This window comes from Rhinolophus sinicus, linkage group LG01 (assembly GCF_036562045.2).
Source record: "Rhinolophus sinicus isolate RSC01 linkage group LG01, ASM3656204v1, whole genome shotgun sequence".
Lineage (NCBI taxonomy): Eukaryota > Metazoa > Chordata > Mammalia > Chiroptera > Rhinolophidae > Rhinolophus > Rhinolophus sinicus.
Genome location: NC_133751.1, coordinates 11522993 through 11540912, shown reverse-complemented (window position 1 = coordinate 11540912; position 17920 = coordinate 11522993). Strand labels below are relative to the sequence as shown.

At 41.9% G+C, this 17920-nt stretch overlaps 1 protein-coding gene across 8 annotated transcripts in view; it reads right to left on the bottom strand.

Moving 5' to 3' along the window:
• Positions 1 to 17920, bottom strand: part of TIAM1 (TIAM Rac1 associated GEF 1) — a 360045-nt gene that overhangs the window by 122073 nt on the left and 220052 nt on the right. For all 8 annotated transcript variants that reach the window (XM_019730167.2, XM_074326168.1, XM_074326172.1 and 5 more), the window contains 2 exons: positions 16644 to 16821; positions 7298 to 8271 (listed from right to left, as the gene is read on the bottom strand). In XM_019730167.2, the coding sequence (XP_019585726.1) occupies positions 7298 to 8260 (963 nt within the window). In that variant the 5' untranslated portion in view covers positions 8261 to 8271; positions 16644 to 16821. The remainder of the gene's footprint in view (positions 1 to 7297; positions 8272 to 16643; positions 16822 to 17920) is intronic.

Below are 17920 nucleotides of genomic sequence, written 5' to 3'. Positions count from 1 at the left end.
CACCAGGGAAGTGGAAGGATTCATTCTAGTATCAGCTCCCAACCTTTCTTGCTTCCACAAATACTTATCCGTCAAGGCTCAGCTCCCTTCCCACAGCTGGAAGCCTCTTTCCCGTCTCCGACCGCCATGCCACATCTCTGCAGCATTTCTGTTCCCCCGTCCCAACTCTGTTCCTGCCACACTGGCCTCTTTGCTCTTCCTCAAATGTGCAGGGCACACTCTCATGTTACAAATCAATGGCCAACCCCCCCCCCTTCAAGTCCCTACCCAAGTCGGCCGTCCCAGGGGGCCAACGTGACCACCTTATCTGAAATTGCCTCCCACACCCCCCACTACCCAATCTTCCTCCTCTTGTCCTGTCTTTTCTCCATAGAACGCCATGTGCTTATTATGCTGTTTTCTGCACACACACACCCCCACATCACCCCTAACTAGCTCCTTGACGCATCCCAAGTTCCAAGAATAGTGGCTGGCATGGGGTAGGCACTTCAAAAAAAGAAAGAAATTGTTGAATGACTTAACTGCTGTTCATTTTCTCCCATAATCGCAAAACAAGGAAAACAGTTTCTCATGGAATACATTTTAGTTTGATTTAAAGGTTTAGTTATTTCCAGCCTCAGCTCACGCTCAATTATAGCTGAGGTGACAAAGAAGTCCTAAGTGTAGGGCTTATGAGCTTTGCAATCTTCAAGCCAGCCAGGATGATGTCTTTTATGGATACAACCAGAGTCCGTTTAAATCTTTTTCTTTATGGTGTTTTTCTTTCAGTCAAGGAAGTAAGAAAGACACAGTGGGCTGTTTCATGGCCCAAATGAAATATTCTGTCACTGGGTGGCCCAAAGCAAAACGGGCCCAAATGACAGTGAAAAGCCTGTGGGTGTGTCCTGAGTTCTTCCCCGGGCTCCTTGCAGATGCTCTGTTTCCTCGAAAGCTGGCTGACAGGGCTCTAAGCTCCCCATTCCTGCCCCTCTTCCTCTTCATTTATGCTAGGAAACCAGCAATTTCACATTGGGTGACATAATTTGCATCAAGGGACACAGACTTTCCTCTCCTGGTGTACTCAACTAAGAATGCGATATTCAAAGGCCTGAACTTCCAGAGCCTACACTAGCATAAATGAGCATCAGTCAGAGTGTGGACCAAGTGTCCTTAGGTAATTGCAGAGCGTCCCGAAGGACGTTCCCTTCTCCACCTACCTGTTCGAGGCCAGATTTTCCTCATATAGTCCAATCAAAACAGCATATCACAAAAGAGTGAATGCAGAAGCAGATACAAAGACAAGTGTCTTCTGTTAGGCCAGAAATTACAGAGATTTGCAAATACATAAAACAATGCCGCTCTTCTCACTAGTTTATATTTTGGAAAAGAAAACTTTTTTAAATAATTTATGCGAACATGCAATGGATTTTATTGCTGCTATTTTAAAATGAATTAACAAGTATTTTTTACATATCCGTTTCACTTTCTAATGTGATAAATATTTATAGATACAACCCACATGAACAGAATCTGCTTGGAGTCTGCAATACATTTTTAGAGTATAAAGGGGCCTGAGAATCACAGACATAAGCCATCCCTCAACTACTTACCCACCGCCCCCCTCCCCAAAAGAAGATTTTGGAAAAGAGCTGGATACTCTTATAGAAAATGAATGGGCTTGTTTTCAAAATAAATATCTCAATTAACTTACATGCCAGAAAAATAAAGATCAAGAGGAAAGGGAAAAAGAAGCATCAAACAGATGACAAAGGACGAAGGGAAGGAAGATAATTTTTTTTCAATGGCTTTTATATGAAATACTTTGTTTTACAAAGAATTAACCTGAGGTTCTTAACTAGAAGCTTCTAAATGAACTTGGTAGGACCCATGGAGCTGCTGAAATTATATGAGGAAGGGTGGTCCATGTGTTTATCTCAGGAAAAGGTCCAAATTTTTCATGCGATTCTCAAAGGAGTCTGAGACCAAAGGTTAAGAATCTCCCGGATGTTGACGTCAATTTTCAGCTCGGGGGAAACACTTACTATTCCTGAGCCATTTAAGTGATGTTGTAAAACAAAGCAATATTTTAAAAATCAACAAAATTGTTCTAGGAACTCAAGATTCTCTTACTGATAGTGAAATCCCCAATCCTGTTACTTGCTTATTTATTCAAGGAAGAAAACATCAGGTATGGCTCCTTCTAAAGTTGTCATGGTCACCTCTGAGTAACCACTGTTTCGAGTCACAGTCGCGGGCAGCTACTATTTTCTTTTCAGCCAATAATCCCTCCCCCCTTTTTGATTTCTGTCCCAAAATTGAGAGGTTTGATCTTAAAATCTGAAACCTGTTGGAGTGCAGTGTGGGGGGTAGGCTTCTGAAAAATGGACCCTGGTCTGTGAGTCAGAACAGGATTTTAATCCAGTTGTGAGACCTTGTCACCCACTCCATTTAGATCTACTTCCTCCCCTGAAAAGTGATGAAGTTGGACAGACAGATGATCTCTGAGTTGGTGACTCAAAATCAGACTGAAAAACATTCCTGTCGGTAGCTCACAAGGGCCGGAAGCTCTGGTTGAGAGCTCCGCCTTACACCTCATTCCCAGTCCTTACTACAGGGTGAAGAATTTCTGGGAATTGAGGTTGTCAAAAACGGGACAAACACAGAAACCTAGCCAACAGCATCACCTATCCTCAAGGATCTGGGACCTGTGCTGCTCTCCCTAAGGTTGCGGCTCCTTGAGACACTCAATACAGCCTCTCACATTCCTTCATCTCCTGAATGGATGCATGAGGCTCTCCTCACAACTTATACACAGTGGCTCCAAGCCAGAGTTTCCCTTTGAAACACAGAACCTGGCTAAATGATGCTCCCTCAGATGGCAATTTTCTCTCTCTACCTCACCCGCTGAAAGTCTGAGACACAGGAGAGCTGAACTCAAGAATATGATGCCAAACTTGGCCGTCACAACTAATAGCCATCATGTACTGAGCGTCTATCACAAGCAAGACATGGTGCCAGGAGCTTTACATCCATTCCCAGGTGGAACACTCACATTAGCCTCGTTAAAGAGGCATTGAGCTCCATCTAGGTTACATAACCAACAGGTAACAGGGCTCAAACCCACAGGTTCAGAGTTGCTGGACTTCAGAGCCTCTTCTTCACGTGACACCAGGCTGCCAACTCTGCCTGTTAACCGTGGGAATGCAAGAGAGCAAAGTGCAGGACAAAAGACCAATGAGGTACCGTGTTTCCCTGAAAATAAGGCCTAGCTGGACAATCAGCTCTCATGCATCTTTTGGAGCAAAAATTAATATAAGACCTGGTCTTATTTTACTATGATATGATATGATGTGATATGATATGATACCTGGTCTTATATTAATTTTTGCTCCAAAAGATTCTTTAGAGCTGATTGTCCAGCTAGGTGTTATTTTTGGGGAAACATGGTATCAAAGAAGGAGCAATCTGCTCTGTGTTTCTACGCAGATCAATAAAGTAAACTCTCCCAATAAACAAATACCAGACTGACTCGCAAGACAAACTTGTATACACAGTGCACATACATACACAAATACGTTGAATTAAACAAATCGTAACTCCTCGGCACTTACTAGGCGACAGACACACAATATGCGTCACTTTTTACAATTTAAATGTGAATTCCTGTGCCTTCAAGTTTCAGTAACGTGTCCAACTACTGAACAAATACAAAAACAGGAAGAATGGTAAAAAAAACTCTTTCTTGATCATTTCAAATAAACAGAACTTGTACACATTATTTCGGATAAAAATGATTTTCTCCCAGTTAGAGACCATGTTCTTGGACCAAATGTCTGCCAGGAATGCTCTTCTGGGGAGTAAAACTGCTGACAGGACAATTAGAGATTCAACTACATCACAAGGGCAGATGAGGACTTGAGTATCTACGACCAAACTTCATTGAAGAGGTCCCCTGGGTCAGAAACTTTTACCAAAAAAAAAAAAAAAAAGAAACGAATTATTTTCAGGGAAGCTTCTACACCAACTGCCTCTTAAAATACACTGTTTGGAACATAGTGGGTTCTCAAGAAATTGAGTTGGAGAAACACGCCAGACTTAGACTAGGAAGCGTGGGTGGGTGGCGTGTTGGGCATCATTCTGGGGTTTGTTTCGAGTATGAAAGATCCTCGCTCCACACATAAAGTCAATAAGAAAAGAATACTTGCATTCATTTGATAGACTGCACAAAAGGCTACCCTTCGTGGTAGCCCATTTGGTTCTCCTAAGGGCCCTGTCAGAGGCTGGTGTCACTCACCCTGGACAGAGAGTCAGCACACAGGGCGCAGCGACTTGCCCAAGGTCAGTAAGGAGTGAGCCAGGATGCAAATGTCCTTCTTAGGATTCTTAGCCTGCTGCACTCTGCATTACATTAAGCTGCCTCAGCGGTGACTTTAGGAGATACCACATTTAGATGACCTCACTTCCATATATTAACAATTTTAAAAGGCGACAAGCCAAAGAATGGAAATTTCATGAACCAATTACACATGAGAGCTTCTAGTAGTACCGGCTCTGAAGGGGACAGCTGCTCTGCCCCGCTTTCAGGGGCAGTCATGACTCAAAGGCTCACCCCCCATCAGCAGTGTAAGATAAAGCTGAGGTCCAACTGTCCCCAGTGTTGGAGCCAGGGAGCCAGAGGACAGCCGGGCACCCCTCTTAAATTTTACAGTAAATGTGTGCTAACTTAGCATTGTTCCAGGTAAAAGTGACAGCCACAGATGACGTTCCTTTTCCAACCTCTACATCAATGTGTGCTTTTCTAAATTCCCAAGGAGATGTCTTTGAAGCAGTCCTACAAAGCCAATCTGGCAACGTCTTCAAGACAGAGTGTTCAGTGCCCCTGCGGCAACCCTTTATTAGGTCACCTATGTCACCTGTCTCCTGACCTGACCAACTGACAATGCAGGAATAGCCCACACAGGGTAGGCAAGGGGCCCACAGGAGGGCTATTCGGTCATTTCCATCATTACAATCTCGCTTCAGAAAAATGATGGGTAAAAATTCAGGGAGTGCATCTAGAGACAAGCTTCACACTCACCTTCTCAAAGCAGTCAGCCTTGTAACAACCTTGTTTCTAAGTCACCAAATTTTGATGTAAACATCAAATTATCGTGCATCCTCAACCAATATAACATCCCTAATAAAAATGAACATTACAACAACTAACAAAATTTCCCTTACTGGCTGTTTCCAAAGGACCAGGCCCTGTGCATCACATGGTATTTCATTCCGTTTTCTCAAAAAGCCTTATTATCCCCATTTAACAGATGAAGAAGTTAAGGCTTCAAGAGAATTAAAAATTTTGCCCAAGGTCACCCAGGTAAGAAGAGGTGGAGCCAGGATGCCTGGCTTGGACACCATCAGCAAAACTCACTCTCACTCTCCAACGGATGAATGGATTTTTTTTTTTTTAAAGTAGTATATCATTTTAAAAAGTGGTATAACAATGGAATATTATTCAGCCTTAAGAAAGAAAGGAAATCTGACACATACTACCACATGGATGAACCTCGAGGACATTATGCTAAGTGAAATAAACCATACCCAAAAAAAGACAAATACTATATGATTCCACTTATAGAGGGACCTAGAGGAGTCAAATCCCGAGAGACAGAAAGTAGAATGGTGGTTGGCAGGGGCTGGGGGAGGGAGAAATGGGGAGTTGGTGTTTTGTGGGTCCAGTTTCAGTTCTGCAAGATGAAGAAAGTCCTGGATGGTTGTGACAGCTGCCCAGCAGTGTGAATGTGCTTACTATCCCTGAACAAATGGTTACAAATGGTTAATATGGTACATTTACGTGCATTTTTACCACAATTAAAAATATGTATTTTTTAAAACGGAGAAAAGGTCAGACTCCTTTAATCTACATAAACCCAGATGAACATATAATAAATTTTAATTATTCTAATAAACAAATCTAGACTGGTAAAAAATAAATAAATAAATCTGTATCCCCAAATGACTTATGGGACTTTAAAATGCCAAAATAAAATTAGAAACTTGAGATTTTGAAAATTACAGAAAACAAACAAACAAACAAAAAAGACCACCCACTTTTGGTTAGGAACCCAAGAGTCTAATGCCAATATTCTCTCCCTCTCCCCAGGTTCTTCATCGTCTATCCATTATATTTAGACCCACTTTCCAAAAGAACTTAACCTCGAAATGCCTGTCTGACTCACAGTGGAGCGAGGCCAGAGGTGCAGCAGCATCCCCACTGGCCAGGCCCGAGTGCACCTGCTGCTTTCTCACTGGCCGCAGTGCCGTTCACTGGACAACCTGGCAGCTGATACACCTCTTCACGGCAAATGGGCCCAATCTGCAATTCTGATCTGAAGCCCCATCCTGCAAACCACCAACCCATCCTCAGTACAAGCCAGGGCTGCTGGCACTCCACGATGGAGAGCAGCAGAATCAGAAAATGACCACGGCATGTGGACTGCTTGACATGTTATTATCCTCATGTTAACTGTCATCCTCAATGAAGGTGACGGGTCTCCCTTTCACTCGTGAGATACTTTTTAAATCTTTGAAAAATGTTTCCACACCTACTTTCTCATGTCCTAGACCCAAAGCAGGCAAGCTGAACATTTTTACACCCCTCTCGCCCATTTTTCAGAGGAGCAACTAGAGGTCAGCCTTTGCTGAAGGTCAAACAACTAGTTGGCTGCAAAGTAGAACCCACCCATGTTATTCCTTCCGTTCCACCTCCCTCCAGAGACGGGGCTGGACTGCATCTCAAGGAACAGGAAATTGAAATGGCTCCTGGTAAGGCAGGGAGCCTGCCAACTTCTGAGAGAGGCTGACAGATGACCAGAGCCCGCCCTGAATCCAAAACACCTCCTCCAACGAGCTTCCGACTAACCTCTTCCCACCAGCAGCGCGGAAGAAGTAAGCTCTGAGAGCCCACAACCCACCACGGCCATCTGTCCACTGACAGGACCACGTTAGAAAGGAAGCTTAGAATAGACAAGATGCTGTGGAAAATCCGAGTTCGAGAGGCAGTTTCTCAATAAGAACTTACCAGCTTTATTCCCACTCCTATCACATCACCCCCCACACCAACTCTTTCCTTAATCCCCACCCCTTAAGCACAGAACTGAAAGAAGGGCAAAGCAAAAGACAGATGCATCCTCCAGAAGCAGCCTCAGCTGCAGCAGCCACCCAGCAAACAGGGAAAAACCCGACAAAAAGAGAGGAACCTTAGAAGAGCAAAATCATTCACCTATAAAGTCATGCACCATTTCCAAAATATTGAAACAGACTTCAGTCACTTTACCTGAGTTGTTTTTGCTCTTCTGCCTTGCATGCTGTTGCTATGGCTAATTTGTGGGTTGGTGGCACCTTCAGAAAGACAGTGAGATTTCCTACAGGGAAGTGTGTTATAATTACTGTAGGGAAGAGACTCTTCAGCAGCAGCTGGTGGCATCTTATGGTTTGCAAGATCAGGAATATCAGACACCAAATTCCGACAGTAGCCCGCAAATTTGCTCCTCGGCCCCCCATTTGCCATCACTTCAGAGTTTTTCTGAGCATACAAGTCACTCAGGGAGTTGGCACGCTGACAGGCGCTGAGCTGCCGGGGACTCGCCCCGGTTTCCATCCCCCGAGCCTCCTCGCAATCTTTCTCTTCCGCGGAACCCAAGATTTCCTCGTTGCTTGTTAAATGTTCTTGGCTCAGATCAGAGAGTGAGAATTCCAGGCTGTCCTCCCGCCAGATGTCTGCAGATTTGGAGCGTTTCTTCTTAAAGCTCGCCGTCTCCATGAATGTGGGCCCGTTGGATGTATAGGGATGCTGTCTCCTGCCTCCCTCAGCCAAATATGTAGCGTCATCTCCGTAAAGCCTGCTCTCCTCCGAGTCTGGCATGCTCTGCATAGAGGCTGCTGTGAGGACGATGCTGCTGTCTACGCTGGGAGTGACAGAAGAGTCGGTGTACGACACAGGTCTCAAGCCCATATCCACTCGGTCCACCCAAATGGGGCTCCCGAAGTCCTCGAGGGTGCCTTCCTGGGAGAAGGGTTCCAGGCCATTTTCGGCCAGGGACTGGGGGATGCTGGGGGTGCTGCTGGATCGGGTGCTCACTTCGGAGTTCCTGTGGATCACCTTCCCCGAGGAAGCGTGCCTGGTCCGCCGCGCCTTGTGCGACAGGCGCAGGGAGCGCGACGTGTGCTTGCGCCCCAGGCTCGCATGCTTTTCTCCATAAAACTCATGCTCTACATTTTGACTTTCTGCGTTTCCCATGGTTTTATGGTCTGTAGCAAAGAAAAAAAAAGAAAGAAAGGAGGGGATAATTGAGTCACCAATGGGTCTGGGCAGTTTAACAGAAAGAGCTTCGCAGGCAGGGTGGGCAAACAGCCTGGCAGATAATGGCGCACCATCCTACCTGCACCTGGCAGGTACTGGGCCGCTTCCACCTCAGCAGGTGAGAACTAACATCTACTGAGATCACCCCTCCGGGGACGTGAAATCAGAGCATAAATAGGATCATTAGAAAATCACACTTGTCTTTGCCCAGAGGGTCGCTACCTACCTAGCAGGCTGCAATGTTGCTTTCAGAGGCTGGCAACCCTTGTTTTCCTTCCTATAGTTATACATTTAGCTTATAAAGTTGTACTTCTATCCATAAACTGAAAACTCAAAAAGCACAAACCAAGGAGTCTGCCCAATGAGTAATTTTCTGATTAAAATTATGTATTTCAAAAAACAAAACAAAAATCAGAGGTACATTTAATAACCTCCCCCCCTCCCAATGGTCTTCCTGCTTCATTCAGACTCCATCTATGCTTCAAAATCAATCAAAACTGAAAATACTCAAGATGTACGTCTGATCACTTCTTCCAAATGTATCACAGGGCTTTTACCTTTAATTCCATAGCATGCTGAAAACCCTTATTTTCAGTTTGGAGGTGGTGTGAAGTGGGAGGTGGGTGAGGGGGATGGGCAAAACAAAATAGAAACCCTGGCTCCCTGCTTCGCAGCAGACTAATGGGTTTATTTCTGGGAGCGAATCCAACCTGAGAACATTAATACTGTACAGAGTGCCCTGCAAACAGAAACTCACGCTGTAAAACCACTAAATGTGATTCAGGCTTTTGGTGCTACCCAGGTTAACTCCAGTCCCTCCTTAGCATTTTTCTAGTCTCTCTCACTGACATGATGTCTATTACCCACAGAGGGAAACAGAAAACTCTTCAAAGGTTAACAGTCATGACTCTAATTAGCCTATTTTCCTTGCTCTGCAAGAGGTTTCTCTATACCATTCAAATCATATACACTTAAGATATGCACATGGAAATGGCCAAAAAGGAAAGTAGAAAAATATAGTAGCTGGGCATATTCCTGAGCTGATTCTTTCAAACACCTACATAGTTATTCATTCAGAAATACATACTGAGCACCTACCACGTTCTAGAAGCCAGAGACACAGCAGTGAATGGAACAGGCACATTCCCTACTCTCATGAACATGATATTCTAGCCAGGGAAGGCATACAATAAACAAAAAAACTGACAGGCACCGGAGTGAAACAGAGAATGAATTCACTCACTGTGACCACTACAAACAGTTTGAAACACCTTGGAATAGAATACACCTTCACACTGATCTGGGAATCACTCCATAACCCCACTGTTCAATCCAAAACGTTGCTTAAACTCTCACAAGCACATCTTTACTGAAATGAAATGTGTGGCAACAGAAAGGGAAAACCTCCATTTAATGTTCCATTGAGTTCAGGAATAACTCATACAGACACCAGATGTTAAGCTATTCCCATCCTGGAATATTCCCTACCAGGTCACAAACATCATGTGATTCACAGAGAGAACTACCCAAGACAGAGACTCCCCTTCTTACTGCTACATAGCAAGTACATTTCAAAGCCGTAAGTTCACGCCTCTCTGGCTGGCATCTTTAAAAAGCAAGAAAAAAAGATAAAAACTCAACTCAATAGAGGCAAAATGAAAAGGTCAACTGTCCATGCATGTTATTTACATTCCTGAGAATATCATAGACTGTATTTTTTAAAGCAAAATAAATAAATAAGCATTTCAGTAAAATTAAATGCCTTGACCAATTTCCAAAGAATTCTCGATGTTTTGAAAGTATACATTAAGATACCCGGACGTGTCTTTCTTGATGCCTCTGTGTTTTGCCAATAAATAATATAAAGCTTAGAATAAGTGTTAGCCACAGTCCCATTTTAAGAAATCACACAGATTTAAATGTAAAAGGGGGAAAGAATTATGGTGAAAGACACTGAGAGAAAGGCAAAACTGTCTCCTCCAGTACGCTAGGGTGTACTCTCCTCTATCACATATATCAAAAGTTTGCAAATATAAATTGACAGATATATTCTCAACAACAAATTTCTGGTTACGCTTGTTTCTGCCAACAGAAAACTAATCAAGTTAAAAGCCTCGGGAGAGGTTTCCTAAAGGAAATGACCCCAAGCTTCAAGAATTACAGCACTCCATGCATCATTTTGATGGTTCTGTTATATTAATAGCAATTTTAGTAGCAAGATTCTTTTCAGCCAGCCAAGGTAGGAAAGAAGCCATTTTTATCTTCAGAACTAGAATTTAGAGATGAATGCCAAATCTTCTAAATCCTACCAAGAGAAATTCTCAGGGGATGACCTAAGCAGAGTCAGCAGGAAGTTTGAAGCAACGAAAGTTAAGAAAAATAAGTTTCTGGGGACTGCTGAAACCCCTTAATTTGAAAGCTTTCCTGAAAGGTCAGTGAGATCCTTAAAGGTCCATGTGGGATTAGTGGAGGACTCTGAAATAACATAAGCATGAAAAATTAAAAGTGTTCATTGTACACAACATGCACAACCTCCCCTTTTGGGGACAACTCCGGCCCCACATTTTCGGTGATGAACTGAAAATTCATCCTTTTCACATACACACACAAAATGCCAGCGATTTCCAGCTTCTTATTTCTCCCTGTTCTCTCCTACTTAACTCTTATCATTTATTCATATATATATATATAAACAATTTTTTAAAAACCCTGTTTTATATTTCACATTTGCACAGGTCTTGTTTGTCCCTGTGAGTCTAGAAGCAACTTCGGGTTAGAAAGCAGCTTTGACTTTTTTTCTTTCACCTCTACAGAGACTAGAGTGTTCTCCTCATGATAAAGAGTCAATAAACGTTCATGCACTTTCGTAACAAAAGCAAAAGGTCGGTGATCAGTACCTCACCAACATAATCCCCACAGTCTTTAACAGGGGGAAGACGAAGGCGGAGGACACTGAAGACGCTGAAATGCAAACACTAGGACAGAAACGTTAAAAGAAGAACATTAGAAAAAGGGTGTTCGATCTCAAACCACAGAACATTACCAGTTTAAAACCCATTAACCTCTCAGGTTCCGACCACGATTTACTTATGTGGAATGTTATTGGCTTCAGATAGCTTACACTTTCAGTGGTACTTAATGGGAGGGGTGTTAGGCAGGAAGTAGTGGGCAAGATTTTAGTGAAAGAACAACTCTCAGTATTTAAACCTCAAATCTGGCTTCTCATACTCTATTTTCTTTTTTTTAATTAAAGTGTATGGGGGTGACAATGGTTAGTAAAGTTACACAGGTTTCAAGTGTACAATTCTGAAATACATCATGTATATATGAGGGTAAAAGGGATCAAATATATGGTGATGGAAGGAGAATTGACAATGGGTGGTGAACACACAATGTGATATATAGGTGATGTATTACAGAATTGTACACTCATACTCTATTTTCAAAGCTAAGATCTGACTTCCCTGGCCCCAGGGCCTTTGCCCATGGTCTTCTTGCTGCCTACAACCCTTCCTTCAGACATTACCGGGCTTACTGTCTCCAGTCCATTCAGGTCTTGACTCAGATCTCAGGGAGACCTTTCCTGGCATCTCTATCCGAAATGACAGCCCCTCCCACATAGCTCCACACTTCTTATCCCTCTTCTTTGTCTCTTCCCCCTTCCCCGCCCCTATCATTTATCACAATTGTAACAAACAATATATTTCACTTACTTATCTTTTTTATTCTCAATCCTGCCCCACTAGAACCTAAGCCTCAAGGAAGACTGCAAGTTTTGTTTGTCTTGTTCACTGCTGTATCCTCCGTGCCTAGAACACTGCCTGAAAGGTGGTAGGTGCTCAGTAAAAAAATACAGAATGAATGAATGACAAAATCAACTTTAATCCAGGATGTAAAAAAAAAAAATCATACAACTACAATAAAAACTAGACAAGTATGTTCCCACACTGTGAACCAGAGAAAACGCATCAGTCATGAGTAGGCTGGCTCTGCTACAGAGGGGTGGATGCCTAGGCTGCCCTCTGCTCTTTGGTTTCCTCCCTCTGCAGACCTATGCAGGGCCCTCATTCCAGACCACTGGGTTTAGGATCATCCTGATCCATGAACTGAGTTGAGGGGTTCAGCTTTCCCTGCTCCACTGTGCTCCCCAACACCAGGTTACCTGCAAAAAAGAATCGAGGCCTTGTTCCTCTCTTACTTAATCCACTTAATTCTTGACTTCGATTCCTATCATCCTCCTCTTTTTGGAGCTGTTCCTGCAGAGGTTTAGGAAAGGGGTTTGGTGTTGAGAGGGCACCTCTCCCCATTGTCAACATAGAGAGTGTGGATCTGTTCAGCCTACGATGGTCCAGAAAAAATGGGGGCAAAGGAGACATAGTGGCCTGATGCGCAGGGGTCATCTGAAAGAAGTACAGGGTCTGAAAATCTCAGGACCAGAGATAAAGACACTAGTGTGACTTTTCCATTTTTCCCAACACCATGATCTTTCTCTTAAAGTGATGAGTTAAACTTTCCAAGTAATCATTTTTAACTTCTCTTAAAACTCATCAAATTAAATACACAATGAAAGAGTTAGAGAACTTTATCCTAAGTCCAGTCATTAGGTTGGTCCATACATACATCAGGTAGGTGTCATTTCTCAGGGACTATTTTATAGATTAATTAGCCTACTAAGCCTTATGTGATAAAATGGTGTAATTGAAAAAAAAAAAAAGTCAAATTCCTGGTTTTGGTAGTTTACTAAACTTATGTAAGAGGCAACCAATACGGGAAACTCGGTAAAGGGTATACTCTCTGCGTACAATTTCCTGTGAATCTAAAATTAATTCTAAATAAAGAGTTAAAATAAGCAAAGCCTTAACTAACTGGAATATTCTGGTTAAATGAAATTTTGTTTAAAAGTGAGGATTCGTCAAAATGAAGCATTTTTCAATCCCCTTTTAAAGCTGAAAGTTACCTAAAACATTCTAGCATAATTTCAACACACTAGGCAACAAAACATGAGCATGTATTGGGCATCGTCTAGCACAATGTCACCAGGAAATACAAAGCAAACACAGACCAATGGTCCTAAGTGAGGATAAATAGAGATGCAGAGTTGATTCACTGGAGATAGAGCTTCTGTCTTAATAAAGTAGGGAACACAACTGAATTGCTAACGTCCAGTGCCAGCCAAGATGGAGTAAGGCACTATGGTCGACCCTTCCCCCACTAATAAACACTAAAAACTCCAGACCAAATAAACAGCAACTACCAGAGCATTCTGAAGAGTAAGCAAAAGCAGGTGGATTGGGGAAGGGAGTCAAAACCTGCAGAAGGCACTCATACAAGAGTAAGTTTCCTGTTTTTGTTTTTATAATATTATTCTAATTTCTCTCCCAGCCTTGCACAGAGGGTGAGCACCCTGCACAGCTGTGGCACAGGCAGCAAAAACTCCTGAGACACACCTGTCATTCTGGCCAAAGGAACCAAAAAGAGTGGTCCCTGCAAGCCAAAGAGATGGGGGATCTCAGCTAAAAAAGAGCTGGAGAAGCATGTCATCTGTGCTGTGTATAAATCCACATTTAGTCCCCAGCTCACCACTTAGATGCACATGCCTGGGACTGACCCAAAGGGAGGTAGCACATGCTTTGAACACTGAATTATGGCCCACACCCCAGACTTACCCCCAGGTGGCACATGTGTGGGACAAACCCAAATCAGCAGAGCAAAGGCTTTGAAAACTGAACTTATTAGAGCCACCACCCACCAGAGGTCAGAGAGAACTTCCAATCTGAACCTAGCCAGGTTGATTGCCTGCTAAAACAGCAAAAAAGAAAAATCAACATTCTCCAGATGATTTTAACAGGACCTAGAGTCTCCCAACACAATACTCAAAACATCCATGATGCATCCCAAAGAACGAAGAAAATCTAACTAATTCTCAAGAGAAAAGACAATCAATACATGTCAACCTCAAGGTAACCCAGAGGTTGAAATTATCAAAGACTTTCAAAACAGCTATTATAACCGTGCTCCCTGAGTAAAGGTAAACACTCTTGAAATAAATGATAAATGACTGCTTGCAATATGTATGAACATCAATTATTGTACATGAGTAGAGAAATAGAACACAAAAAGGAAAGGTAAAACCTGTATGATCCAAAATGTAACATGTAAGCTGCATTTTTTAATCACACTCATGTTACGTTTTCTCAATACTACATGAGAAAACATCCCAGTTAATAGAAAGCCACCCCATGGTCAAGGTCTCTAAACAGAGAGAACAAAGGAAAATACTACTGTAACTTCAGACTGGTCAGAGGGCAAGAGTGAGAGAAAGAAGTTATAAGGGAAACTGGAAATAACTCATCATCTCAAAGAGTAAGGAAGTTATAATAATATTTTTATGGTTTCAGAAGTCTAATTCCCTAGATGAGACCAGAAGTGCAAGCAGTACTCCAAACAGACAGAATGCCCCACCCTTTCACTGGAGAACAGGAAAGCTCCATGTGACCAAAACCCAGCCTGTGGGGCAGCCTGCCAGGGCTCACCCTGTTCAGTAGTTATTCAGAAGGTGATTTTGGTATTAGGGTCAAACATCTCTAGAGCAAAGCTCTTCTTATTCTCAGGAAGTAAAAAAACTTAAATTTGACCCATACATCCAAGATACTGGCTTTGAGCAAATTAAACTTTTCTTTAAGAATATTAATACTATTTCACTTACATACATACACACACACACACACACACACACACACACACAACTAGACCTGTGTAAAAATTTTAAAAGTAACTACTCTGGGTAAAGTGAATATGAATAATTTTAATTTTCAAAATTATACTTTTTTGTATTTTCTAAAGTTTCTACACTAAACCTGCAATGCGCTGTAAGGAAAGAAACATAAACAAAACATGTTGACATGTTTTAAGTCCCTGGGTTTTTGGGATCATTAAAGAAAATGAGGATGTGGGCACTCCACTGACAGCTACAACAGAACAGCACCAAACCCAAACTTGAAACAGATGGTTTGGGAAAATTACCTAAGACAAAGAAAACACTCTCTAGCTTGGATTTAATCATTCTCTCCACATTCCAATCCACCTTGATTGACGTCCTCACATTGTGTCTGTGGCATGATTATTTGTACACTGACACACTTATCTTGCTTTGTATATATGCCCTTCCCATTTTATTATAATCTCCCGATGGCAGGGACCATGCCTTACTCGTCACTGTGTTGCTCATCTAAATAAACTGAAGTTTTAGCACAGCTCTTCTCATTGGCAATGCTCATCATTCAGACTGCCTTATAACAAGGACACTTCAAAAATATAAAACATTAGAGCCCATTAGTAGGGTGAGCCCAAGATGACCCAATTCATATAATATTCAAGTCAAAAGTTAACTATGAAAGCAAGGTTTCTCTGTGATTGCTTAAGGCATTGTGAAATCCAAGCATAAGGCACTTAATGATGTATATAAATTATAATTAATAATAATAAAATTTTTCATTCCCCTGAGGTATTTAAAAACATCAAATGCACGTAATGATTACCCTTCCATGACTTAAAAACAGACCTCCAAAACTGCAGGAGAAAGCATGAAATGTATTTATTTCAAAGTTAAATTTGAAGTGAAAATCACAAGACAACAGATTGCAAATTTAAAATTAGATTCCAGTGGGAGGTCTTGGTTTCAAGCCTGTTTTTTCCCTACTGGAGGCTGAGCTTGAATACAGGCGGGGAACAAGAGCTAAGATTAAACTGAGACAAAGTTCTGAAAGTTTTTGCTAAATCTTTACAAACCCATGAAAAGCGGTTTGCCAAGTCGCACACAAACACCCCTAACACAAGAAACTAAACAGGAAAGTTTTGCAACAAATAAAAGATGATCTTTGATTTAGAAAGATTATTATTTTGACTGTATTTATTTTGCTTTTTAAAGCTTATCCAAACCAGAAACAAAATATATCATTGTTTTGAAGTAAGATTTTGAAGGGAGGTTTGCCTTTTTCAAACATAATCTCACATAAAGATGACGAAACTTGGGGATAAATTTAAAAGATCCTGAGGGCAATTCACAAGGGAAAAAAGATTTCATAGGTACCTGCTCTTTCTTTCTTCTTTTTTTTTTTTTAGTTGAAAATGCTAATACTTTTGAATTGTTAGATGGGTGTAACCTTAATCCAAAGAAGTGATTCCAAATTCTTTTTCCCACGAGCCACATACAACACAGCAATTCCAATTATATGAAAATGTGTCTGATCCACCACCTTTGAAGCATTTCCGTTAATTCATGCACATGTATACAGGCTCGGATGTACATACGCAAACTTACCTTACAAGGCAACAGTGGTTCCCAGCCCAACTTGCCCCAAGAGCACTGTGGCATTTAGATATTGAGATTGGAAATGGTGTCAGGATGAACAGTGGCTGGGGCTGGGAAATGTTTCAGCACCTGCCCCTCGGGATGGCTATCAAGGTCTCATCTGAGTCTATGAGAATGCGCCAAAAACCTGGAGAGGACAGAAAAAGAGGGAAAAAAAGGTCAGCCATAATACAGGAAGTAGGCATTTTCATCAATGCTCCAACATCCATTTGGGGTGAAATACCACACCCCCAATCAAATAATGCACATTTAGCTACAGATATAAAATGACATGCATAATCAGATGAATAAATATGAGCATATTAACATTTCTAGTAATAAGTAGTCTTACAACTTATTTCATCATTTTAATTTATCCCTAGAGATTAAGGGGTCAGACAACAGAAGCAGGTCACTATGAAATGACTTCCATGGTTCTCTCTTAATTTTCAAAAGGTCTCAACAGACAGAGATAAATGAAATGAAACAAGGGAATCTCAGTTATTCTCAAAGTCAAGCTCTCTAACAGAAGTTGAAGAAAATGCTGAAAGACAGTAAGACAGAAGACCAACTTAAATACACAGCCTTTCTCATCGTGTCCATATTTCCTTCAGCTGTCCAACTTCAGAGGAAACTCGTGTAGCAGGTGCACAGGACAGAGTTTAGGTAAAATATCCAAACTGTTACTTAACACAGAAAATAAACTAACAAGGAGACCTCCAAGAACAAGCAGTAATAATCATCTTTCTTTTTCTTTTCTGTTTTTTCTTAAAGCTTGCCTTCTGAGGTGAGATTGCAAACACTAAGACAGACATAAAGGTCCCTTGGGGTGGCTGCACCTGATGACTCTCCTAGTGGACACTCCTTTGGGGAGCTGCTCACTGCTGCCACCCACTGCTGGAGGTTTCAGTAAAGGGACAAACAATTGGAGCAGGACCACAGACGAAGCTGTCTACTTTGTGAAAGGCAACCACACAGTGGCAATAAATAAATATACCAGGGGTGCCAAAAAAAATGTATACAAGTGGACACTTTGGTCAACGTTGCTCATGCAGTAGTTCGCCGTAATCAGAAGTGTCTGGACGCTGATGGTAACCACTTTGAACACCTCTTGTAATTGCAGAAATCAAACGTGACTTGTATTCATCCTTTGTTATCGGTATATATTATTACAATCTTTTTTATTAGTTTCAGGTGCACAAAACAACAGAATAGTTAGATATTTACACCCCTCAAAAAGTGATACC